Source organism: Vicugna pacos, chromosome 6, assembly GCF_048564905.1.
Source record: "Vicugna pacos chromosome 6, VicPac4, whole genome shotgun sequence".
NCBI lineage: Eukaryota > Metazoa > Chordata > Mammalia > Artiodactyla > Camelidae > Vicugna > Vicugna pacos.
The window spans coordinates 11,494,053-11,520,026 of record NC_132992.1 but is presented as its reverse complement, the minus strand read 5'-3'; the positions used below and the strand labels follow the sequence as shown (position 1 = coordinate 11,520,026).

The 25,974-nt window shown below is 34.5% G+C and overlaps 2 protein-coding genes across 7 annotated transcripts in view; one reads left to right on the top strand and one right to left on the bottom strand.

Moving 5' to 3' along the window:
* The window catches only part of TEX9 (testis expressed 9), a 60,621-nt gene extending 58,500 nt beyond the window's left edge, over positions 1-2,121 (top strand). For all 3 annotated transcript variants that reach the window (XM_006210957.4, XM_072962379.1, XM_072962380.1), the window contains one exon: positions 431-2,121. In XM_006210957.4, coding sequence (XP_006211019.2) covers positions 431-505 — 75 coding nt within the window. In that variant the 3' untranslated portion in view covers positions 506-2,121. The remainder of the gene's footprint in view (positions 1-430) is intronic.
* Positions 1,093-25,974, bottom strand: part of MNS1 (meiosis specific nuclear structural 1) — an 86,440-nt gene continuing 61,558 nt past the window's right edge. For all 4 annotated transcript variants that reach the window (XM_072962377.1, XM_072962376.1, XM_072962378.1 and 1 more), the window contains 7 exons: positions 20,818-20,920; positions 18,165-18,394; positions 17,389-17,605; positions 17,182-17,289; positions 8,003-8,260; positions 2,823-2,948; positions 1,093-1,383 (listed from right to left, as the gene is read on the bottom strand). In XM_072962377.1, the coding sequence (XP_072818478.1) occupies positions 1,291-1,383; positions 2,823-2,948; positions 8,003-8,260; positions 17,182-17,289; positions 17,389-17,605; positions 18,165-18,394; positions 20,818-20,920 (1,135 nt within the window). In that variant the 3' untranslated portion in view covers positions 1,093-1,290. The remainder of the gene's footprint in view (positions 1,384-2,822; positions 2,949-8,002; positions 8,261-17,181; positions 17,290-17,388; positions 17,606-18,164; positions 18,395-20,817; positions 20,921-25,974) is intronic.

Genomic DNA, 25,974 nt, shown 5'->3' with positions numbered 1-25,974 from the left:
CATTTTATCTATATACAGATGCAAGTAAATTAGTAATGTGGAAGTAGGGTAAAGAAAATATCATATACAAAAATAACTTATCCTAGGGGATCAGTTTGCCTCTTGAAATCTTGAAGAGTGAAAACTGATTCCAAACCACTTTTGTCGCATTCACTACACAAGTTACCTAGTGGTCAGAGAGATGAATTCAGGGTTCTGCCACTGTCCCTGTTTGCAAAGGTTAGAACTGTTCTCTCAAACGGTTGGTACAATGCTGCCAGAGGCTTTTTGAGGCTAACCATTAATGCAATTACTATTTCAAATACCATGTTGATTGGAATTAGTTACACATTCCTGTAACAAAACCTACAATTTGATAACATATTACACACACTAACAGATTTCTTGTTCTATTGTCTACTCTTAATACTAGACAATTTTTTTTTAACAGATGCATATTGAAGCTGCTAAGATGTTGTCTTTCACTGAAGAAGAGTTTATAAAGGCACTTGAATGGGGAAATTAGTAAGTGATCTACTTTTCGCCTACAGTATGTGGTGGATATATATACCCTTTAAGTTTTAATGGTTTGAATTATTTTTACATGTAATGAAGATATTTGATAATGAAATCAAAATAATTCCAAATTTCCTATTTAAATTTGGGTATACAAAATTGATATCTAATTATTAGAAAATATCTTGTAAAACAAAGTAACAGGAGTTTAACTTTTGATTCTGTTATCGCTCTTATGACCTTCTAGCCATTGTCAACTTCTTCTGAGTAGAATATTTTATGTTCTAGAGATTTAGCTCTAGTTTGTGAATGGTGTTTATCTGAAAGTCTGTTTCTATATTCTTACTGACAATTAAGTGCATTAGGTAATAAAGCACTTTAAAATTCCCCTTTACTTTTCTCTCTACTGTACAGTGGACAGGGAAAGATTTCCCTGGCCAAATCAGGGAAGTAAAGTTCCTAAACACAGAGACAAAAGTGGTATGGAGAGGTCAGTCTCCTGGGTTTAGCCTATGATATGGAGTTTGGTTTAGAACTCAGATCTTCAAATTATCAGTACAAAAACAATAGTTTGATTAAATGTAATTAACTTTGCAGTTAAAATATACTCAAGTAATTTAATTTTTATCAGAAAACAAATGTTTTCTTATAGATAACTGTTTACAAATCATGAAATCAAAGATGTTTTAGAAAATCCAGAGACAATGGATTCCTACTCTCACTGAGCTGGAAAACAAAAATTACACTGACATCTAGTGGTAACATTCAAGAGTAAGATTTTACCAAATCTTGGTATCACTTCTCTTCACAATTTTCACTCCTTTTCTGGTACGCCTTCCTAAACTCTTCACCAAGCATATCAATATCATCCTCTTTTTTGAATACTCCCTACAAGAAAAATATGTTATGTATTACTCTGCCAGAATATTTCACTAAATGTAAGACCAAAAGATATATGGACATGAAGCTTGTAAGGTTATCTCCAAGATAATGAAATCTATTTAATGTATAATTGACTTGATAAATATTATTTACTGAATACTCTTGGACTGACCTGATTTCCTGATCTATCAGACCATGTGTTAGAACTTACAGGAATCTGGGCTCTTCTGCTTTATTACAAGTACTGCTGCTTGGATGGGCTGCATGAGAAGTAATTTAATCCATAATGTACCCCCTACCCTTGTTTTGAAGCCGCTCTACAGTGTGTGTGAGGGCGGTCAGGGTGAAGAGATTGAGCTTTGCCAGATTCAGGCATGGCACTGGCTCTTGGCTCAGTTCTATGTCTAATCAGCAAACATTCAATCTTGCAGAAGAGAATCTAGATTTGGAGTTAAACCAATTAATTTTTAATCCCTTTAAAACAAAATTAAATATTTACTTATCTAAAGAATCCAAAGAATAATTTAAGTCATTTGAAGCCCTTAGGACCTAAAGGATACAATCATTTTAGATTATCACGCCCTCTCCACTTCCGAAATTATTTTGCTTCACAAATACCTAAACCTCAGGCTCTCCTGAAATTTATAGTGTATATTATGAAATTTATCAATTCCAATTTGATACATTATAAAATAACTATAACTCAATAAAAAATGTTAAAAAATAAAAGGTAAGAAAAATCAATTCCATATGGCTTTTGTCATTAATACATCATTTTGTATTTATTAATCCTATCTAATTAGACTAACATCCTATAGACAAGTAATAATTACTCAGTTCTCTTTCTCCTTCCTTCCTTTGTACTGAACTAAATATACACTTGATTCTTTTGATTGAATAAAGTATCAAATGGCATAATTTCTATATTTGAAGGATGGCAATTTGTTATATGAGTCCAGATGTTTATGTGGCCTGTGAAACTCAGTTATTTTTATAGTCATAATGTATTTCAGATACACATGAAAACTTGCCATCATCTTTTGGAAGTATTTTTAAAAACAGGTTACCCAGTTAAAACGTAACCTGTTGTATAGCAGATCTGCCTCAGACTCAGGTCAAGCATGTGTCTGTTACTGGTGTTACCAGTGACAAGGTTTTCCTGTACATCATCAGACAGTGTCACAACTGCTGTAAGGTAGTTTAGTTTTAGACCTCCTACACTGAAAGAGGAGAAAAGAACATCTAAAATTGAGATGCAGTAATTCCAGCTCATACGTATAAGAATGTGCCAAGACCAACTCTCTCATTCTGGAGATGCTCCGTTACTGGTCCACCTCATGCTGCTGCTCTGTAACAGCAGGAGGCAAGTGTAACCCAGGCCCTCTGAAATCCTAATATCCTGGTTTTTTCCCACTACTCGAGGTTATAAGTTAAATCTCACTTACCTTAGGTAGATAGCCTAGTAATTTTGTAGCATGTTCTTTGAGAAGTTTTAGTCTTTCTTCTTCAATAATTTCATTAATACATCCTTGTCGTCTTTGCTGCAGCTGCCATTCTTCCAGTTCACGTTGCTGAAAATGTAAATAAAATTTATTGTATTGTCACAAAACACATTAATCTTTTAAGAATTTGTCAAAACAACTACTTGCAGTAAATTAAACTGATACAGATAATATATATCTTTTATGTATGTTATATATGTATCTTTTACAGTCACTATTCCTCTAGAGTTATGAGAGAAATAGCTATGACTAGGATTTTACGGAGGCAAGTACATATTTTCAGGACAATATCTTTGTGACCAAGGAAAAATGGTTCAAAGAAATGATTTCTCAATTAGTTCAACAAATATTTATTAAATGCTTACCATATGCCAGGTGCTGAAGACAGCTTAACAGTGTAAGACAAAAAAGGGTGGATTAAACAGAATAGGGATATCTAAAAGTAAGTATTTCCATACATATTGTTTTTAAAGCCTGTACGAAACACAAAAGTAGCAGCAAAAGTTCTAAAAGGAGAAACAGTATTTCTCAGGAAAGAATTCTGATAGAAAACCACACCAAAATTCTGTGCCATGTAAATATGGAAGAGATGACTAGCTTCAGTGTTTCAGGGCTTAAAAGAACTCTTACGGAAATGTATCTAAATAGTCCTGTTGGATAGGGAAGGAGCTAAAGGCCGACCAGACCACTGAAATAGTGATGAATTTCTGCCAAGAATTATTTCAGTTAAAGTAGTATTAATGCTAAACTTTTCTTTGAAATAACTAGTTTAAGTCACATAAATCAGAAAGCAGGATGTCTTTTTTTTTTTTGCTACAATGAGAGGCAAGTTTTTATATAACCTAATAACACTCTAAAGTTATTAAATGAAGACAGAGCTATATCCAATGCCAGTTAAACCCGGAATTGCTTCTTATGAGAATATTTTTTCCTACTATCATCATCTCAGATGTATTTGTATTACAGAATCAGAAGCAGCATTGACAGCTGATTGAGAAAAGACTTTTTACACTCACACCCATCTTGCTACTGAATTGAAAGGTTGAGTTGTTCTTAATTATTTTATCTCTAAGATGAAAAAGGGTAATGGGATCTGCCATAGAACTGTCATGACTAAGACTGTTTCTAAGGCTTGTTCACGCTCAAGTGTGGTCACAACAGGCCTAGGTTTTGCCAGTGGAATATAAGCTAAAGTGTCACATGGTAGTTTCTAGGAATCAGTCTTACATACATCCTTTTGCATTTCTTTCATCTAAAACATGGAAAGGAAGGTTGAAGATCCAATTTAAACCATGAAGATGAGGGCTATATTCTACAGAAACCAAAGCAAAAAGCTAGGAGGAGCCTGCGTTCCTGAAGACTATGAAAAAAGCCTCTACTGATTGCCAATCTCTAGACTTTCACATGAGGGAAGAGTAAACTGTCTGCTAAGCCACAGTTGCTTTGAGACTGTACTTGTAGCCAGACATCATCCTAACTGATCTACGCGTTTTAACAGAGAGGTGCGAGAAAGTGGTATAGTGTTGTGGGGAAAGCTCACTTGTTAGGTTTTTGTCCAATGATGGCCTCTAACTTGGGTATAATGTAGGATTTCCCTTCTTAGTATGTGGTAGACCACATTAACTGTTTATCCTAAAAACATTTTTTATAGTAAATTAGGGTAAATAGTCTAGAAAGGTATGAAACCATTTTGTCCATCAGGACAAATTCTGAATAGCTCTGTTAGTAGGAAATACCTCCTGAGGCATTTCAGATTTTGTCTGATTAAACATATGAATTTTTTAGAGGTGGACATAATTATAGATTATTTTTTAGAGTTAGAGCTTTATAGGACTGTGTAATGGCATGGATTCATGAGTTCTGTGAGCATGAAAATCCATCCTTGCTCTTGGGCCGTAACAAAAATGTTACAATACTGATACTTAAAACTAAGTCCACAGCTTCATATTGGGAATGTTTACAATTTTTAAAAAGTAAGACAAGTTGCTTGTTAAATTATCTATGCGTTAGGTAATATTTTCTGATTTCTCCCATTTATAGTTATCTTGATAACTTTTTTGAGGAGCTTTCTGATTACCTCTTGTAAGCCACGAGACAGGACAGTCTGAGTCACTGACTCTAACTCTTTCTAGGCAAGCAGTATTTAAAGCCTTCTGGTCAATTTCAAAAGCCTTCAAAATTTTCAGTTTCCTCAGTTACTCTGCTCTGACAATGCTGATCACCCTCACTGATTCAAAAAACAAGTATGTACCACTTGCCAGGCAAAATGCTAGGTGCTTTGCAGGTAATTATCTCCTTTAAAGGTTAGAGTATTTCATAACTGGTTTCTATCAAAGCTAAGGATTTGAGATTTTACCCAGTAGGAATCCACTTAGGTTTAAAGCAGGAGGAGAACTTAATGAGATTTTTAAGGCCATGGTTAACCGGTAGCAGGTGGACTAGAGTAACAAGACCAATTAGAAGACAATTTCAGTGGCCCACAGAATGGCACTGAATGTCTGAACTAAACTATGAAGGTGAGAAACTGGATTTAAGAGTTATTGCTGAGGTGGAATGAATAGACTTTGGTGGCTGACTAAAAATTATTAGGTAAGAAAGAGGAAAAATCCAGGAATGGTTTCAAGGTGATAGCATATTCACTCAGTCACCCAAACCTGTCTTTAACCAAGACTTGGCTACAGAAATTAGGAAAGGTTTGTCAGCTATGTTCACTTTTAGAAACCTAAATTCTAAGGCACCCACAAGATTTCCAACCATGTCCTTTAGGCATCAGGCAATCTAGCAACAGAACTACAGTGCGAGTTAAGCACAAAGGAGAACCAAAAACTGAACCCCAAGTATCCCAACACTTCATGGAGAAGCCAAAAGACAGACCTGATCTCTTGTGGGTTTCTGCGACATCCAGAGCCTCCTTTTTCTGACCATTTCTTGGTCTTGTTTTTTTTCTCCTACTGTCAGCTCCAAAATTAGAATGTTCTCCAAGACTCAGTCACTGGCCCTCTGTTTCTCATTATAAAATATTCTTTACAGGAATCATCTTAGTTTGAAACTCTGTGCTACTTAATGAGAGAGATACATTTCTAAGAAAACTTGATCTATGTTTTCTTCTGTTGCCCGAGCCTTCAGGATTTTTCAACTTGCATTTCTGTTTCAAACTCAGTATGACTAAAACTGAAGTCATTATATCTTTTGGCTCCAACTCAGAACATAATAGCACTTGTATTCCTTGAGCTTCTCATATTTGAAACCTTGAGAGTTCTTGGACTCCTTTCTCTCCTCTACCCAATAGGGTCCAAAAAGCATGCAAGTCTCATCTCTTCTTCCTTTAAAACCATTTAAACTCTTCCCTTTCTCTCTCTCCTTCCATTGCTCTGTTAACCTATTCCAGATCCTCATCACTTCACTCTTAAATTACTACTTTCTAGTCTTGTTAAAGACCATATTATGATAACCAGCCTATACTGTATCATATCCACGTCCAAACTCCTCTGCCTATCATTCAGGTTTCTCCATGTGGTATTTCCATACGCTACCAACTTAAAATAGCCATCCTCTGTCTTCTTTTACTCATCTTTTGTGTTTTTCCAGGTGTACTCACATAGTTCTGCCAAAATGAATTGCACAATTAGTAATCGGTACATTACCAAATTCTGTAAATGTTTACACTATACCTTCAAAAATATATTCTTAGTATAGTGGTACATATAATTGAGTCTTTTGCCCAAAAGATATTTATGCCTTATTTTCTTCTGCTAGATTAGAAGCCACAGAATGCCGAGTAGATCAGCATCTGTTGATTATAACATCTTGGAATTTCTTTTTGTCTACCCATGCAGTTAAAGATCAACATGATAATATTAATTTATTAATCCTAGCTCTGCCGCTTACTTGCTGTGAAACCTTGCACTATATAAATAATCTCTCTGCCTCAGTTTCCACATCCTTAAATAGGGGTAGTAATAGTACCTTACTCACAGGGTTGAAAGCTAAAACTGATTATTTTGCTTGCAATGAGTACAGAATAGTGAATGACATATGAAAATGCTCAATAAATGTTATTGTTTACTACCACTCCTATTACTTTAAAAGATTAACCATATGCCTCATCTGTACTTTTCATATTTAGACTTATCTTTTCGAAACACTTCCTTTCCATATTACCTCATTTGGTTCTTAAACCATAACAATCTGGTGAAGCAGATTATAAAAGTATTATTTCAGTTTTATAGATGAAACATAGACAAATCAATGTGTCCAAAGTCACAAACCTAGTTTCCTCACCAGCTCTTAAATCCACACGTCCAACTAAGAAATCTGCCCTTGAGCCTCAAAATCAGTGTGGACAAAATGAAATTATATACCCCTTCAAAAATCTGTTTTTCTTTGTACACACCCTCTGACATCACCACTCACTGAAACGGAAGTAGGTAATAGCATTATTAGTAGGAGATTTAATGCTTCTCTCCCCTCTCCAGACCTAATTGGTCACCAAGCCCCATCAATTCTACCTTCTTAACATCTCAGACAGACCCCGTCCCCATTCACATGGGCTTTCACCGCCCATCATGGCGTCACTGTCATCACTTCCGTACTGAGCTTCCTGTCTCCAGTCTCACCCCCAGCATCTGTCCTCTACACTGCTACTCAAGTCATCTGTCCAAATGCAGTTCCTTTCTGAATTCCTTTCTGAATTCTTCAGTGGGTCCCTTGGATAAAGTCCACCTTTAAAATAACAGCCAGGGCATTCGTAATCGGTCTTCTTTCTGCCACACCAAGATGTCCATATCTGTATCATTATCCTCACAGGCACTTGACCCATCTTTATTATCACTGTTTTTATGTACTTTTCTTAACCAAGACCATAAGCTCAAAGATGACAAGAACTTAGTGATATTTATCTTTATGTTCTTAAAGCCAACAAATGTCTAGCACAAAGAAGGCATCAATAAATATTTTCCAGATGCATTAACAACTGGTCAGAAAAAATATATGATCGGTAAACAGATATCTAACATCATCTGGCACATAAACAGTTCTCAGTTAAATGTTTAGTGGATAAATAAATGAGTTGATTGCTTTTCAATGATAATTACCAAAACAAAACCAAAAAAACTCTTCCTTACTTTGTCTGCAAGGAACTGGTTGCGACGCTCTTCAATAAGTTTTTCCACAGCTCTCCTGTGTTCAAGTTGCTTCATTCTCTGCTTTTGAGCATTCAGTAACTCTATTCGATCATCCTCAGCGAATTTCGCTAGCATAGCTCTTCTAAAGACTTCCTCTTCCTCTTTTGCAGCCTGCAGGACTAGTTCCTTCAAGGCCATTTGTTCCATAAAATTTTGCTTCAACGCCTTCTGTTTTCTCAATTTCTCTTCTGCTTCTTCCTAAATAATACATATAGAAGTTAATTCAGTAACTATTTCTTTACAGCTGATTTATAAAGACAGGGTAAGATATAGTTTGATGAAGCTTATGGTATAAACTGAAAAATTAAGCCTTTTCAAGATAGTACTTTGCCCCATCCTTTAAAAACTAGTAGGTAGATAAAATGTTACCTTTGGCTTGCCTATTTATTACTTACTTTAAATTTTAATTGGTATATATTTACTCTTGTTTCTGTACTCAGAATTAATACATTAATATTGAAAGCAGCTGATATAAAAAATTTTTTTGCACATCTGATGTTATTAAATCTGTGGTCTGTATACTTTGTACCAACCATGAATCATTCTAGAATCTTGCCTGAAACGTTCAAATCACTGGTAAATATTTTTCAGAACAATTACCTAGCAAAGACAATCAGAAGTATTTCAGGGAAATTCAAACTTACTTGAAGCAGTTAAAGTCCTTCCTACGAGGCTTAATTTTCCCAATATTTTATTATAAAGATTTCAAACATAACTAAAATATAAAGAATTTTACAGCAATCACTCATTTTTGCTTTATCATCTATCCAATTAGGATTGATGAAATTTTAAATCATAAACTAAACTAACCAACCTTACTCAATTCTAATACAAGTTCCAGATAGATAGGCCAGTGTTTTCAAGGCATTCAAAATATTGCCTTAACAACACCTGTGTGGCAAAGATACTTACAGATAACACAAACTGTAAGGGATTTACTACAGGCCATCAGGTGACATACACAACTTCCAGGAAGGCCAGAGAACCAAGCTGCCATCCCACTGCTCAAATCCCATTTTGGTAACCCCCGTGATGAGATGACTGCTTTCCCATTTTGCTTATTTCTAGCCTTACACCTTGGAGGTGATGACTGTTGGAGATAAACTATGTCATATGAAGAATTCTAACTAAAAGATGAGAAATGTAGTTTTAACTTAATAGTCTTTATAATAAAGTAAGACAAATGAATTTAAAACAGGGTAGGAGTGGGTTTTAAGTGAGCCAATCTGCAGTATCAGTTATAGCAACTTTGTTCATTATATTATGTATTCAACCTCTTCTTCATTTATCCCTATCTAATTTCCTTTTCAAATCCTACCTCCTCCAAAAGTCTCCTCTAATCATTCCAGCTCAGATGTATCTCTTTTGGAACTCTCATACCATTTAATTCTCCCATCATTTAATTTTATTCCACATGTACATGCCTCAGCTCCACACTAAGAATTTAGAGGGCATATCGTATTTTCCTCTGGGGTGCTGGGCAGATAGTGTTTTTATAATATATAGCTTGTGTTTATTTGCCACATTTGTATAGAAATCAAAGGCTCACTGAAAGCAAGAGATACTGATCTCAGTTTGCTTTGAATTCCTCTCCAGAACGTATCAAAATACTTTGCACACAGAAATTTAGTACATGTTGAACCAAATGAACTGTTGACATTTCCTGGCATCCACTTCCCATACAAATTTTAGTTTAATCCAATGGTGAAGACATCTGGCTAAAACAGGAAAGAGTCTGGCTAAGCAAAACACCATTCGTTGTTTTTTTCAACTAGAAGTGTTCGTGTACCCTTTGATGTGTCCGCATCAGTATCATTTAGTTATATAATACAAACTAGAAAACTGTTCATCCTTTTCTATGTTCTAAAACCCATTGCGTGGTTTGCAGAATAGCTGTTCACTGAGGATTTCAAGTAATTTTCTGTAAAAGTACTCTGAGCCCAGAAACTTTTTAGAGGTGTCTTAGTCTGGGTTTTCCTCTGAAAGCAAGAGCCTCACATAAGGACGTGTATTTGGATATATCACCGGGGAGGGAATGTGGGGAAGCAGCAGTGAGGGACAAGCAGGATAAAACAGGGAAGGGCAAAAAGCCAACACAAGGGGGCATCACCGAAGACAATGGACCTTGTGAGGAATGCATGAACACCTTTCAGGACTGTCTTAAAGGCCAACAGGCGGAGAAGCATCTCTCTCAATTTCTGTCCACTACTGGTTGAGGAATGCCCCAGGGGTGTTACTTCCCTCCCCAATCCACACCTCCACACCTTAGGAAGCTGGCAGCAAAGAGTGAGTCTAAGCTGTCACAAAGGTTCCCCACAGCTGTCCCTGAAATCAGAGGTGAGGCTAGAAGGCCGTGGGCAGGGCACAAGAGTCTTCTGATAGTGGAGATATCCTTAATAATCTTATTTTGTCTAGTTTTTCTACATCTTTTGAAATCAGTGTATTTTTAACTCAGACACCTGTGCCATTGAGGTTTTCATTTCATTAGTATACAAGTGAATAACCTTTCACTATTTTTCTAATCTTCTTTTAGACCCTTTATTCCTTCAAATTTTGTTTTTACTGGCTCACTTGTAGAGCACATGCTTAGCATGCAGGAGGTCCTGGGTTTAATCCCCAGTACCTCCATTAAAAGCATTTTTTTTCTTTTTTATTGTGTTCTTCCAGAGTAAAATCTTTCCCCCTAGTATTAAGCAACTAGGTTAATAAATGCTAATGTGTTCTCCTGATTTAGTTTACTTCTACTTGTATCCTTATTTCCTTCCATATTCTTACCTCATACTTGAATTTATATTGTTTTTCTCAGTAATGAGTTGACTGCCTAGATAATTTTTCCGTTAGTTCTCATTTAATAATTAACTGCCTGATAGATTTTGATGTCATAATCTCACCTCTAAATTGTCTGCAAATATGCTCTTCAACAGGAAACTGAATGTTTTTAGATTTTCAGTTAGTTAAAATATTTGTTCTTAATTTCTAGTAACGTTTAAATACCCTTTTCCCCTTGTTTTAGTCCAGTAAATTTTCTCTGGCGATCTAACAGCTTTTAAAGTTATATACATCAATGCAATGTTACATGGAAGATTAAATGTTCATTTTGCTAAACCTCCCTTAGTGATTATACCTTTTATCTGTGATATCCTGGATTCATTTGATGTTCCACTTATCCAGCAATAACCCTGCCTACCTGCTTCCCATTTGTTCATATGTCTGTTATACCTTCACTCATTTTACTCTTAATGCTTTTGGGGTTGACATTAGGTATATATAAGCAGATTACCTTGAAATGTTTTTAAAAAGAACTATACACATTTTACATTCTTACACGCAGTTAATCAGCAAGGATTTAGATAAAATAAGTTTTGATACTATACATGGTATCTGTTTTCTCCTCATTGATGAAACGGTGTATCTAAAATAATGTTTTATTTTTATATAGCTGAAAATATTAAAAATAATACCAATAGCTGCAATTTATTGTGTATCTGGCTAGTCATACAGCTTGCTTTATTAAGTGTTCAAACTTTTTGCTCATTTAAAAAAAAACCTGGGTTCTTTATATTCTATTATCAAGTTACAAGTGTTCTTTACATATTCTGGATAGAAGTAATCTGTAAGATACATGTATAGGGAAAATTTTCTCCCAGGCTTTGACTTGCATTTTCATTTTCCTAAAAATGCTAGGAATTTAATTTTGATGAAGCCCAATTTATAAACTTTTTCTTTTAAGACTCATGCCTTTTTTATCCTTCTAGAAAAAGTCTTTGCCACTTGCAAGTTCATAACAACCTTCTATGTTTTCTTCTAGAAATTCTGTGGCTTCAGCCTTTTTTATGTCTTACTAATTCTGAGTTCATTTTTCTGTAGTAACATGGCAGAATATAACAAGTGTTGGCAAGGATGTGGAGAAGCTGGAATCCTCCTGTGTTGGTTTTAGGAATGTAAAATGGTGCAGCCTTTGTGGAAAACAGTTGGGAGTTCCTCAAAAAGTTAAACACAGAAGTACCATGTGACCCAGCAACACCACTCCTAGGTATATACCCTAAAGAATTTGAAAAAGATATTCAAACAAAAACTTGTATACAAATGTACATAATAGCAGCAACATTCACAACAGTCCAAAAAAAAAAAAGGTGGAAGCAAACCAAATATTCATCAAGTATTGAATGTATAAACAAAATGTCATATATCCAGTATTATTCAGCCAAAAAAGGAATGAATTACTGATACGGGATACATGCTACAAAAATGGATGACTCTCCAAAATACTATTCTAAGGGGAAAAAATCCCAACACAAAAGACCACATATTGTAAGATCCCATTTATATGATACATCCAGAACAGCCAAATTCATAAAGACAGAACGCAGACTAGTAGTTGCCCAGGGCTGGAAGAGTACAGAATGGGGAGTGACTGCTCAATGCAAGGTATCCTTTTGGGGTAAAGAAGATGCTTTGGAACTAGACAGAGATGATGGCTGCACAACACTGGGAATGTACCAAAGGCTTTTTTTTTTTTTTTAAATAGTTCAAGTAGTAAATTTTGTTACATGAATTTTACCTCGATTTAAAAAATTTGTTGGAGAAATACACAATCCACAGTTAGACATCAATAATCCTCTTTCAACAACTGACAGAGCAACTAGACAGAAAATCAGCAAGGATAAATAACTCACCACCACCAACAACCAATAGGATCTAATTGATGTTTATAGACCATTTCACCCAAAATGGCAGGATACATATTCTTTTTAAGGGCTCACAAAACAAATTTAAAGGAAATGGAATCATATTGAGTGTGTTCTCTGATCACAATGGAATCAAACTAGAAATGAATAATTTTTTAAAAACAGGATGATTCCTAGACATTTGGGGACTAAATAACAAAAGAGAAAGTCTCAAGAAAATAGATACATTGGCGTTAATAAAAATGTAAAACAAGACATCAAAACTTGTGAGACACAACTAAAAGAGTTTTGAGGGAAATTTATACTGCCAAGTGCATACATTTAGTAAAATGCATTTATAGCAATAAGTGCATGCATGTAGGAAATGTCCCAAATCAACAATCTATGCTTCCTATACCTTAAGAACTCATAAAAAGGAATCAGAAAGAAAGAGCAGAAACCAATGGAACTGAAAACAGAAAACCAATGGACAGTATCAATGAAACAAAAGGCTGGCTCTTTTTTTAAAAAATCCGTGAAACTGAAACCGTAATACTCCAAGAAGAAAACGGTAAGCTCCTCTACTTCAGTCTTGGCAATAATTTTTTTCAATTTGACACCAAAAGCAAAAATAAACAGGTGAGATTACATCAAACTGGAAAGTTTCATCAGAGCAAAGGAAACGTATGGAATGCAAGAAAACATTTGCGAATACTACCTCTAAGTTAATGTTAATGAGGGGTTAATGTCCAAAATATATAAAGAAGTCATAAAACTCAATAGAAAAGAACCAAAAACTCTAATTAAAAAATCTAACAGACTTTTTTTCCAGCGAAGATACACAGATGGCCAACAGGTCCATGAAGGGTGCTCAACATCACTAAATATGAAGGAAATGCAAATCAAAACAACTATGAGATACCAGAATAGCTATCATCAAAAAAACAAGAGATAGTAAGTGTTGAGTTGTGAGGATGTGGTAAAAGGGAATCCCTGTCACTGCTGGTGGGCATGTAAATTGGTGCAGCCACTATGGAAAACAGTATGGATGTTCCTCAAAAACTTAAAAGATAGAACTACCATATGATCCAGCAATCCCACTTCTGGGTATGTATCCAAAAGAAATGAAAATAGATCTTAATGAGATATCGGCACTCCCATGTTCATTGCAGCACTATTTACAATAGCTAAAATATGGAAACAACCTAATTGTCCATCAACAGATGAAATGGTTAAAGCAAATGTGGAATATTCAGCCATAAAAAAGGAAATCCTACCGTCTGTGACAACATGAAATGGAACTTGAGGGTATCATGCTAAGTGAAATGAGCTGGACAAAAAGACAAATATTACATGCTAACACTTAGGTGTGGAATCCAAAATGGAAAAAAACATGTCAAATTCATTGAAACAGTTGAAAAGTGGTTGCCAGAGGCTTGGGAGATGGGAGAAATAGGAAGAGGTTGGTAAAACAGTACAAATTTACAGCTCTAAGATGAATAAGGTCTGAAGATTTATGTAAAACATGGTAACTACAGTTGATAACACTCTGAAATTTGCAGAGTAGAATTTAAATATTCTCACAAAAAAAGATAAATATATGAGGTGACAGATGTGTTGACTAGATGGGGTAATCTTTTCACAATGCAAACATTTATCAAATCACCATTATGTACACTTTAAATATCTTACCACTTTATATGTCAATTATACCTCAAGAAAGCTGAAATAAAAAAAAAATTATAACAAAAAACCTAATGCAAGAGTGACCAAATAAACAAACTACCATTATCAGGAATGAAACATGGGATAGCACTAGAGACTCTGCAGACCTTAAAAGAATTAAAGGTATAGTACAAACAATTCTACACACACCTAAGTTTGACAGCTTAGACAAAAAAGATCCCTTCCTTGAGAAACTCAAGCCACCAAAACTCACCAAATATGAAATAAGATAATTTGAATAGCTCTATTAAGTAACTATTAAAAATATTAAATTAATATTTTAAAACTCTCAAAAAAAATAAAGCTCCAAACCAAGATGGCTTCACTGGAAAATTCTATCAAATATTTAAAGAATTAACACCAATTCTAAACAATCTCTTCCATAAAACAGGAGAGGAAGAAGTACTTCCCTATTCATTTTATGAAGAAAATATTACCCTGACACCAGTATAAACAAGCAAAAACTAAAAACCCATATTCCTTATGAATATGGATGCAAAAATCCTTAACACAATATTAGAAAAATAAAATCCAGCCACATATTAAAAGACACATACACCATGACCAAGTGGGGTTTATTCCAGTGATGCAGGTGGTTCAGTACCCACCAAAATCAATCAATGGGATCCACTAGGCTAAAGAAGAAAAAGCATATGATGAATAGATGTAGGAATAGATGTAGGAAAAGCATATGAGGATATATTCAACAGCCTTTCATGATAAAAATCTTCAGAAAACAGCAAAGAGAACGTCTTCAACTTAATAAAGAATATCTACCAAAAAATCAACAATTAACAGAACACTTTTCCCTGATACATAACAAAGAAAGTTGATGTCTACTCTCATCACTCTTATTCAACACAGTGCTAGCCAGTGCTGGGAGTTTTACCCAGTCCAATAAACAAAAAAAGTAAATAAAAGGTGTACACATAAGAAAGCAAGAAGTAAAACAGTCCCTATTTGCAGAAGACATGACTATGTATGGAAAAACAAACCAACACCTACAGCTACTAAGTGAATTCAACAAGGTCATGAGGTACAAGGTAAGTATTAAAAACTCAATTCATTAGCAACAAGTATGTGGACACTGAAATTAAAACTTAAATTCAATTTACAATCACTCAAAAAACTGAAACACATGCAAATCTAACAAACACGTACAGAATTTGTATGCTGAAAACTGTAAACACATGAAAAAATTCAAAGATCATCTAAATAGAGCTGACCCTTGAACAACATAGGGGTTAATCTGCAAACAGTATACAGTCGGCCCTCGATAACCCATTCCTCCACATGAGCAGATTGAACAAGCCACGAACCGTGTAGTAGTACTGTAGTAGTTACTACTGAAAAATATTTGAATGTAAGTGGACCCACTCAGTTCAAACCTGTGTTGTTCAAAGGTCAACTGTAAATGGATAATCAAACCATGTTCATGGACTAGAAGACTCAATATAGTGAACATGTCAACTGTCTCCAAATTGATAGTCAGATTTAATCTAATTCCTGTCAAATCCTTAGAAGACTATTTGTAGACAGAGATACGATGATTCTAACTTTATACAGAAAGGCAAAGGAAGTAGAGTAACTAAAACAATTTTCAAGACTATATATAGCTACAGTAATCAAAACTGTGGTATTGGTGGAGAGACACAGTCACATAGATAAACAGATAAAACAGAGATCCCAGGAATAGGCCCGTACAAATATGCTCAACTGTGTTTTTTAAACAAAGGTGCAAAAAGCCATTCAGTGAAAGAGAGATAACCTTCCAACAAATGGTGTGGAGCAACTGGACACACACAAGAAAACATGGAAGCTTTACCTAAGTCTCATACCATATAAACAAAAAATTAACAGAAAATAAAACCATTTAGGGGAGAAAAAAAAAAGGTGAAGTTCTTCAGGATCTAAGCAAAGGCTTCCTAGAGTTGATACTGAAAGTACAGTCTATAAAAACAGAAATTGATAAACTGGACTTAATAGAAATTTGAAAACATTTGCTTGGAGAAAGACCTTGTAAAGAGAATGCAAAGACAAGCTACAGACTAGGAGAAAATATTTGTAAATCACACACCTGACATAGGGCTGTTATCTAGACTACATTAAGAACTATCAAAATTGTACAATAATTGAACAAAAAACATCCAATTAAAAAACTGACAAATCGTCTTGACTTGAAGTCAGCTTTGTTGATACTACTGTTTAATACCACATCCCGTGGTTTTCTGACTACTCAGTCTATGTATTAACAAGGAGTACTGAAGTCTTCAATTATAAATATGGATTTGTTTATTTCTCCTTCAAGTTTTATCAGTTTTGCTTCCTGTATTTTGAAGTCTTATTTAGGTTCATACACCTTTAGGGCTATTAACAGCGTCTAGATGAATTTAGCCTGTTATGATCATGATTTCTACTCTAACTTCCTTTTTGATGAGTGTCTGTATGGTTTATCTTTATACTCTTGCTTTTAAACTACATGTGTCTTCATATTACAATTATGTTTCTCGTAGACAACACAGTTGCATCATGCTTTTGATGCAGTGTGTGAACTGCTGCCTGGATCTAGCTTTTTTATCCAGCCGGAAAATTTGATTGTTGTGTTCATACTACTTACATATAATGTAATTATCAACACAGTTGGGTTTAAATCTAATATCTTTCTACTACTTCATCTCAGAATAATACTCATCTTTTTAAATCATTCTTTCAATTTCCAGAACTTACTTCTAGTTTCTTTTTATGTATTTCAGCTTGTTCTTCCTGGTACAATTCCTGTCGCACTTGTTCTAAATCTTCACGTTGCCGCAGAGTTTCTTCCAATCTCTGAGTCAGCTATTAAATTAAAAAACACACAAACATGTATAGGAATCACATTCTATAACAAATATTACAGAATTTCTCCAATGTTTAAAAAAATGGTTATTTTACTACCATATTCTGAAGCTGTTGCCTTTTTTCTTCATTTTCTTGAACTTTTGCCATCCGATCTTCTTCTCTTTGTTCCTGCATCTTGGCAAACTCTATGATTTTTCTGTTTTCTTCTTCCATCTCCTCACGTTTCTTTTTTCTCCAGAGGGCCTGCTCTTTCTTAAACTCTTCTATATATCTTCGAGTTGTATTCATTTTTTCTAACTTATGTTGTCTTTCCCTAATAAGTAACAGTGAGTGCATTTTTATAGTAACAGAGATAATAAAATATCCAAAAAATGTGCCTTTTCTTTCAGTTGATAATAATGTGGAGAAAATTTACAGTTTGTTCATTCATGCATGCAGCGAACATTCTGAGTGTCTACTATGTGCCACTAAATACAGACACGTAAGAATTTTCTGAGTAAATTACTACAATGTTTCTTCTCTAACCTATACTGAAGTTTTATTTCAGAAAGACCACAACCCATTTATATAAGCCTTCTACCATTCTACACTTTAGCTGTCTACCAAGGAAACGACATAAAACAAGTCCTCTGACATATGATATGGGCATATTTAAGAAAAACAAAGGTTTAGTCACTGTCAATAAGTATTTATTAATTATCAATTATCATGCTAACAAAGATAAATAAGAGTTGGTCTCAGTTTATGTGATAACATTTCCTGAGGACTTAACTAGGTATTAGGCACTGACTAGGTGATTTACTCCTCACAACAAGCCTGAGATAAAGCTAATATAAACATTTAGGCATGTAAGAAAGTCGGGATAAACTTACAATTGATCTTCTTCGTAGATTTTCCTAACAATTTCATCAATCATGAGTTTCTCTTTCAGCAACTGCTCATAAGCTTCCTGCTTTTTCTTTTCTTGTTCTTCAAGTTGTTTCTCTAAGTCAAGATTATACTGTGCTTTTACTTTGTTTCGTTTGTCCTCTGCAGCATTCTCTTCCTTTATTAACCTCTCATGTTCTTCCATCATAGTTTTGGCTATTTCAGCATCACGTTTCTATTATTAAAACAAAATTAATCTTTCCATTTTCAAATCGGAGCACAGTATGATACAATATTTTTAACAGATGGAACTGAATATTATAAAGCCTGCTACATAAAATATTTTCATCTGTGTAGGTAAAAAGCAAAGGTAAGTCACTGTCACCTGAAGGGTTTAAATTATGAGTCAAACCCTAAGGAGGCTTTTCCACTCAAGTAGCTCTCTCAGGGCAATACATGATATGGAGAGTAACTCCACATGTGAAAAACAGTAAGTAAAGTAAAGTACTTTATTAATAACTTAACCATGCTAACTGCCAAAACAGTCATCTTTTCCTTCTGTTTAAAAGTTGATGTGGGCAATTTTCAGATTTTAGCTCCACTGGATATCAGCTACTATCTTCCTCATACAGATCTGCTATTAAATAGCTCTGAGCAGCTCTTAAGTTTCTCCCAGCCTAAAGTTTCTTTCCCAACACTAGCCTTTGAAGTACCCCCCTTACTCATTTATTAAAGGCCCTTTGTAATCACTAACTTAAAAGGGTCACATATGTTACTGTGCCTGTTTTCTCAGGTTTTAATTCACTCATTCAAGACAGTTCCTTCTTAATTAGACATAATCTTGCTTCCTGAAAGGGTTAAACTCCTTACTTGTTTTGAGCATTTTGAAATCATTTGACAATGGTTTTTAAGTAAATTTATTGGGGCTATTTTAAAAATTTACCCTTTACCATTATGATCACATCCCAAATTCTAGAATGGTTAGCAGCATCAAATATAAAAGAAACAGATAAAATATTAATGCTAAATGCCACTCCTGACCTAATTGATGCCTTTAACATACACATTGTTAATATGACTTGACCAAAATTCTTTCTTTCCTTCCATTTTCTTACCACTTGTGGTACTAGACTCTTTAGGAAAAATACGAAATAACGAAAACATGTATCTACAGGTTGCCACACTTGGTGGAAATAGTGTTCTCATTTCACAGATAAGAAAACTAAGGCTGAGAGAGAGAGAACCAAAACTAGCACCTAAATATCCTGACACCTAGTCAAGTGCTACGAGTATTTGACTTTAATTTTTGTGGGTCAACTTTATTTAGAATGTAACAGCAATTCTTTCAAGATTTGGATTAAAATGTCTACAGTTGCCTTAAAAGCCCTCAATTACCAGAATAATTAAAACTGCAAACTACTGGTCAAATAGTACACTGTTTATAGTATACTTAGTTTTTGAAAGGATAGAGTAGAACTATATGGCTTCTGAAGTGAAATCTCCTTACCATCTCCTACCATCTGCCACACGAAAGGCTGTCACTGTTAACAGCATGCTGTAGAGCCCTCCAGATTTTTCCTGTGCTAACACACATGCCGCACATGTATCACTGTGGCCAGCACCTATTCTTATTTGATCCCTACATAACACGACACTGATTACATGTTTTGGTATCACCCCTCTAACTGTACGTGTGAACAGGTGTGTGTAGACATACACAACATGTATATACATACACTGATATGCACATACATATATGTACAGGTTTTTAAAAACAAAGTAGTCTGTGATATGTATTATTCTCCAACTTGTTTTTTTTTCCTTACAACTTGCTTTTTGTCTTTTTAACCTATAATATATTCTGGCCACCTTTAAAAGCCAGAACATTTGCCACTACCTTTCTCTTTAATAGCCGTATATCATCTTTGAAAGGGATACAGGAAAGAGGGAACACTACTCTCAAAATGCTCTGCAAAATAACAGAGAATTGAGAGAAGGGAACTGAAAGGACTGTGTAATGTTGCAATCAGACCTTTTCATCTCTGTCTAGCCTTTCTGAGTGACAATGAGAGTTCGAGTAATGATGTGCACTCTGCTTGTAAATGTAAATAAATCCTACTTTATATTATACTGAGTAACACTACCGCTGAGAATCTGAAACGCCTTTGCCCAAGAGTGACTATTACCCTGAACTAGGCAGTAGGACAGGAGGAAGAAAAGAGGATGAAAATAGAAGAAAATATGAGAAGATTGCTGTTTATAAAGCAGAAAAAGTTTCCTAAAGTTATACAATAGTTTTATTTTTTAACACATTTAAAAAAAATTTAATAACATTCTAAAATATACTGATCATACTAACAACCTGTATTGGTTTGTCAAAGAATAATCAGTTAGAAACCATTAAGAATGCTGGGAGTTACAGAATATAGCTATTCGTTCTAAGCAGTAACCTAAATCTTTGTGTCTCTGAAAGGCTCTAATATTAAATTACCCAAGGCTAAATATCCATAATTTCCTGCACCTTAAGGATCTGAAAAGTATAAAAGCCTTTAAGAAATCTGACAGTGTAAATTCTTTATAGTATGCAACAATTTCCAAAAAGTTGGTTTTCTAAATGAAGCTACAAATACAGAAAACAATGACCAAAAATGTAATTACCATTTGCTCATATTTAATGGCATCCTTTTCAGCAATTTGAGCTGCTCTTTCTTTATTCATGTAAGCTGCTTTTAATTTCTTCTCCAATTCTCTGAGTTCAAAACTGTTTTTAAAAAAGCCAGAAATTTAAATTTAAGTACCATATATCTTACTATTTTAAAAATAATATATATGCAATTTAAAAGGATTTTTTCTAAATGTATAACAGATATTTATGTTATTTTTAAGATATTTTGAAATTCATTTCTCCATTTGTCAAAAGAAAAATTAAAATACATGTGAAATGATAAACTATAATTAATTTTTCTAAACAAAACACTTTTATTTTTAAATCTAATCACTACAAGTCTTTCTGCCAGTGCCTGGCTCAGAAAAGGTACTGAATCAATACTGGTTAAAATTTCTGTCCAGTTACTAATTGAGCTAAAAGAAAAACTGTAGTGGAGGGGTTTAAACCTATGCAAGTTACTTAAATTTTGTACTTCAGTTTTGCTATCTGAAAAGGGGTAGTCTGAGGAATTAAAGTTAATGTGTATAAAGTAAATACTCTATATACAGTAACTATTTTGATGGTGATGAATAGGGAGTAACGTGGGCAAGTTTGCTTCACTTTGCTGGCCTAATCTTATCTGTTAAAAAATGGGGATTGGCCTAACTATCCTTTAAAATAGGAGACATAAAGAACTTCATAGACAAGCTAAAACTAAAGAATTTAGCAACACTACACATATGCTAAAAGAAATACTGAAAGGTCTACTCTAAATAGAAAAGGAAGCAGGATGCTACAGAAAGGAGAAAACCATAATTGGGAAGACGATAACTACCATGAATTACAACAGAATAAAAGTGAAATTGTAAAAGAGGGTGGGAGAAGGAAGCAAGAAAATATAGGGGTTTTTTTCTTTTTTAAATTTTTTCTCGGTAGGATGGGTTTGAGCTTATATTCCTATCTGTTTAAACAATTACAGTAATGAGTTAATATACATACAAAACAGGGTAACTACAAGCCAAAAACTTACAATAGAGTCACAAAAAATAAAAAATAAAACCAAGATAATACAAAGAAAAATTACCAAACCACAAAAAGAAAAGGAACAAAGAGGAAATACCAAATCAACTGCAAAACTAAGCTCAAAATAGCAGTAAACACACATCTATCATTAATTACTGTAAATGTAATGGACTAAATGCTCCAATCAAAAGGCAGAGTGGCAGACTGGATAATAAAGCAAGAACCTTCAGTATGCTGCATACAAAAGACCCACTTAAGGGAGAAGGACTCATATAGATTGAAAGTGAGAGGATGGAAAACAATATTCCACGCAAATGGAAAAGCCAAGAAAGCAGGAGTAGCAATACTGATTTCAGACAAAATAGACTTTAAAACAAAGGCCATAAAGAAAGATAAAGAAGGACATTTTATAATGATTAAAGGAGTAGTACAAGATAAAGATACACTCATTAATATATATGCACCCATATAGGAGCACCTAAGTACATAAACCAACTACTAACAGAGATAAAGGGGGAAACTGATGGGCATACAATGATTGTCGGAGACTTTAACACCGCATTAACATCACTGGAGAGATCTTACAGACAGAAAATAAATAAGGCAACAGAGAAATTAAATGATACAATAGAAAAATTAGATTTGGTGGACATTTTCAGAACATTCCACCTCCCAAAAATAGAATATACATTCTTTTCAAGTGCACATGGAACGTTTTCTAGGGTTGATCATGTACTTGGGCACAAAAGAAGACTCAAGAATTTTAAGAAGATAGAAATTAACTCAAGCATCTTTTCTGACCACAATGCCATGAAACTAGAAATTAACTACAGAAAAACAAAGGAGAAAAAAATGACAGCATGGAGATTAAACAACATGCTACTAAAAAACCAGTGGGTCAATGATGAAGTCAAAGTTGAAATTAAAAAATACCTTGAGACAAATGATAATGAAAAGACAACCACACAATGGGACGCAGCAAAGGCACTGCTAAGAGAAAAGTTTACAGGGATACAGGCCTTCCTCAAAAAAAAAAAAAAGAACAATCTCAAATAATCTAACACACAAGCTAAAAGAATTAGAAAAATAAGAGCAAAAAAACCCAAAAGTCAGCAGAAGGAAGGAAATAGTAAAGATAAGGGAGGAAATAAATAAAATAGAGATTAAAAAAATAGAAAAAAATCAATCAATCCAGCAACTGGTTTTTTGAAAGAGTAAATAAAACTGACAAACATCTGGCCAAGCTCACAAAGAAGAGAAAAGATAGCACAAATAAGCAAAATAAGAAAGGAAAATGGAGAAATTACAACAAATAACATAGAAATACAGAATATCATACAAGAATATTATGAAAAACTATATGGAAACAAAATAGATTACCTAGAGGAGATAGACAAGTTTCTGGAAACATACAGTCCACCAAGACTAAATCAAGAAGAAACTGACCATTTGAACAAACAGATCATTAGAAATGAAATCAAATTAGCAATAAAAAAAAAAAACCTCCCTACAAATAAAAATCCAGGACCAGATAGCTTCACTGGGGAATTCTACCAAACATACAAAGAGGAACTCATACCAGTCCTCAAACTCTTCCAGAAGATTGAAAAGGAGGAAGTACTCCCAAACTCATTCTATGAAGCCACCATCACCCTGATACCAAAACCAGGCAAAGACACTACCAAAAAAGAGAACTACAGACCAGTATCACAATGAACATAGATGCAAAAATCCTCACTATAATATTAACAAATGGAATCCAACAGTACATAAAAAAGATTATACACCACGATCAAGTGGGGTCCATCCCAGGGACACAAGGGTGGTTCAACATACACAAATCAATCAATGTGATACACCACATCAACAAAAGAAAAGACAAAATCCACATGAGCATCAATAGATGCAGAAAAAGCATTTGATAAAATTCAACACCCATTCATGATAAAACTCTCAAAGTGGATATAGAGAGAACATATCTCAACATAATAAAAGCTATATATGACAAGCCTACAGCCAGCATAGTAGTCAACGGTGAAAAACTGAAAGCCTTCCCACTAAAATCTGGGACAAGACAAGGATGCCCACTATCACCACTCCTATTCAACATAGTCTTGGAAGTCCTAGCAACAGCAATCAGCCAAGAGAGAGAAATAAAAAGGATCCAAACTGGAAAAGAAGAGGTAAAATTGTCACTATAGGCAGACAACATGATACTATATATAGAAATGCCTAAAAGTTTCACACAAAACTACTAGAACTAGTAAAAAGAATTCAGTAAGTTAGCAGGATACAAGATTAATGTACAAAAATCAGTTGCATTTCTTTAACAGTGAATCAACAGGAAAAGTAAGGAAACAATCCCCTTTAAAATAGCCCCCAAAGTAATAAAATACCTAGGAATAAATCTAACCAAGGAGGTGAAAGACTTACACATGGAGAACTATAAACCATTGATTAAGGAAATTAAAGAAGACATAAGAAAATGGAAAGATATCCCATGCTCTTGGATTGGAAGAATCAATATTGTTAAAATGGTCATACTGCCCAAGGCAATCTACAGGTTTAATGCAATCCCTATCAAATTACCCAGGACATATTTCACAGAACTAGAAAAAACATAATGAAATTTATATGGAACCACAAAAGACCTAGAATTGCCGAAGTTTTACTGAAGAAAAAGAATTGAGGCTGGAGGAATAACCCTCCCAGACTTCAGACAATACTACAGAGCTACAATAATCAAAACAGCATGGTATTGATATAAAAACAGACATATGGATCAATAGAACAGAATAGAGAGCCCAGAAATGAACCCACAAACTTTTGGTCAACTAATCTTCAACAAAGGAGGCAAGAACATACAATGGAACAAAGACAGTCTCTTCATCAAATGGTGAGAAAACTGGACAGCAGCGTGTTAATCATTGGAGCTAGAACATTCCCTTAACCATACACAAAAGTAAACTCAAATGGATCAAAGACTTAAACATAAGACAAGATACAATAAACCTCCTAGAAGAAAACATAGGCAAAACATTATCTGACATACATCTCAAAACTGTTCTCCTAGGGCAGTTTACCCAAGCAATAGAAATAAAAGCAAGAATAAACAAATGGGACCTAATTAAACTTACAAGCTTCTGCACAGCAAAGGAAACCATAAGCAAAACAAAATGACAACCTATAGAATGGGAGAAAATTTTTGCCAAAGATCAAACTGACAAAAGCTTGATCTCCAGAACATATAAGCAGTTCATAAGACTTAAGAAAAAAACAAACAATCCAATCCAAAAATGGGCAGAAGACCTAAACAAGCAATTCTCCAATGAAAACATATGAATGATCAATAGGCACATGAAAAAATGCTCAATATCACTGATTATCAGAGAAATGCAAATCAAAACTACAATGAGGTATCACCTCACACCTGTCAGAATGGCCTTCATTCAAAAGCCCACAAATGACAAATTCTGGAGAAGGTGTGGAGAAAAGGGAACCCTCCTGCACTGCTGGTGGGAATGCAGTTTGGTACAGCCATTATGGAAAACAGCACGGAGATTCCTCAAAAGACTAAAATTAGACTTACCATATGACCCAGCAATCCTACTCCTGGGCATATATCCAGAAGGAACCCTATTTCAAAAAGACACCTGCACCCCAACGTTCATAGCGGCACTATTTACAATAGCCAAGACATGGAAACAGCCTAAATGGCCATCAACAGATGACTGGATAAAGAAATTGTGGTGTATTTATACAGTGGAATACTATTCAGATATAAAAAATGACAATATAACACCATTTACAGTAACATGGATGTCTCTGGAGAATGTCATTCTAAGTGATGTAAGCCAGAAAGAGAAAGAAAGAACACTATATGAGATCGCTCATATGTGGAATCTAAATAAGGAAAAAAAAAAAGACAAATGAACTTAAATATAAAACAAACTCACATAGACTACAAACTTGTGGTTGCCAGGGAGGACAGCGGTGGGAAGGGACAGACTGGGAGTTTGAGATACGTCGATACTGACAGGTATATATAGAAAACACAAATAAGTTTATACTGTATAGCACAGGGAAATATATACAAGATCTTGTTGTAGCTCATAGTGAAAAAGAATATGAAAATGAATATATTT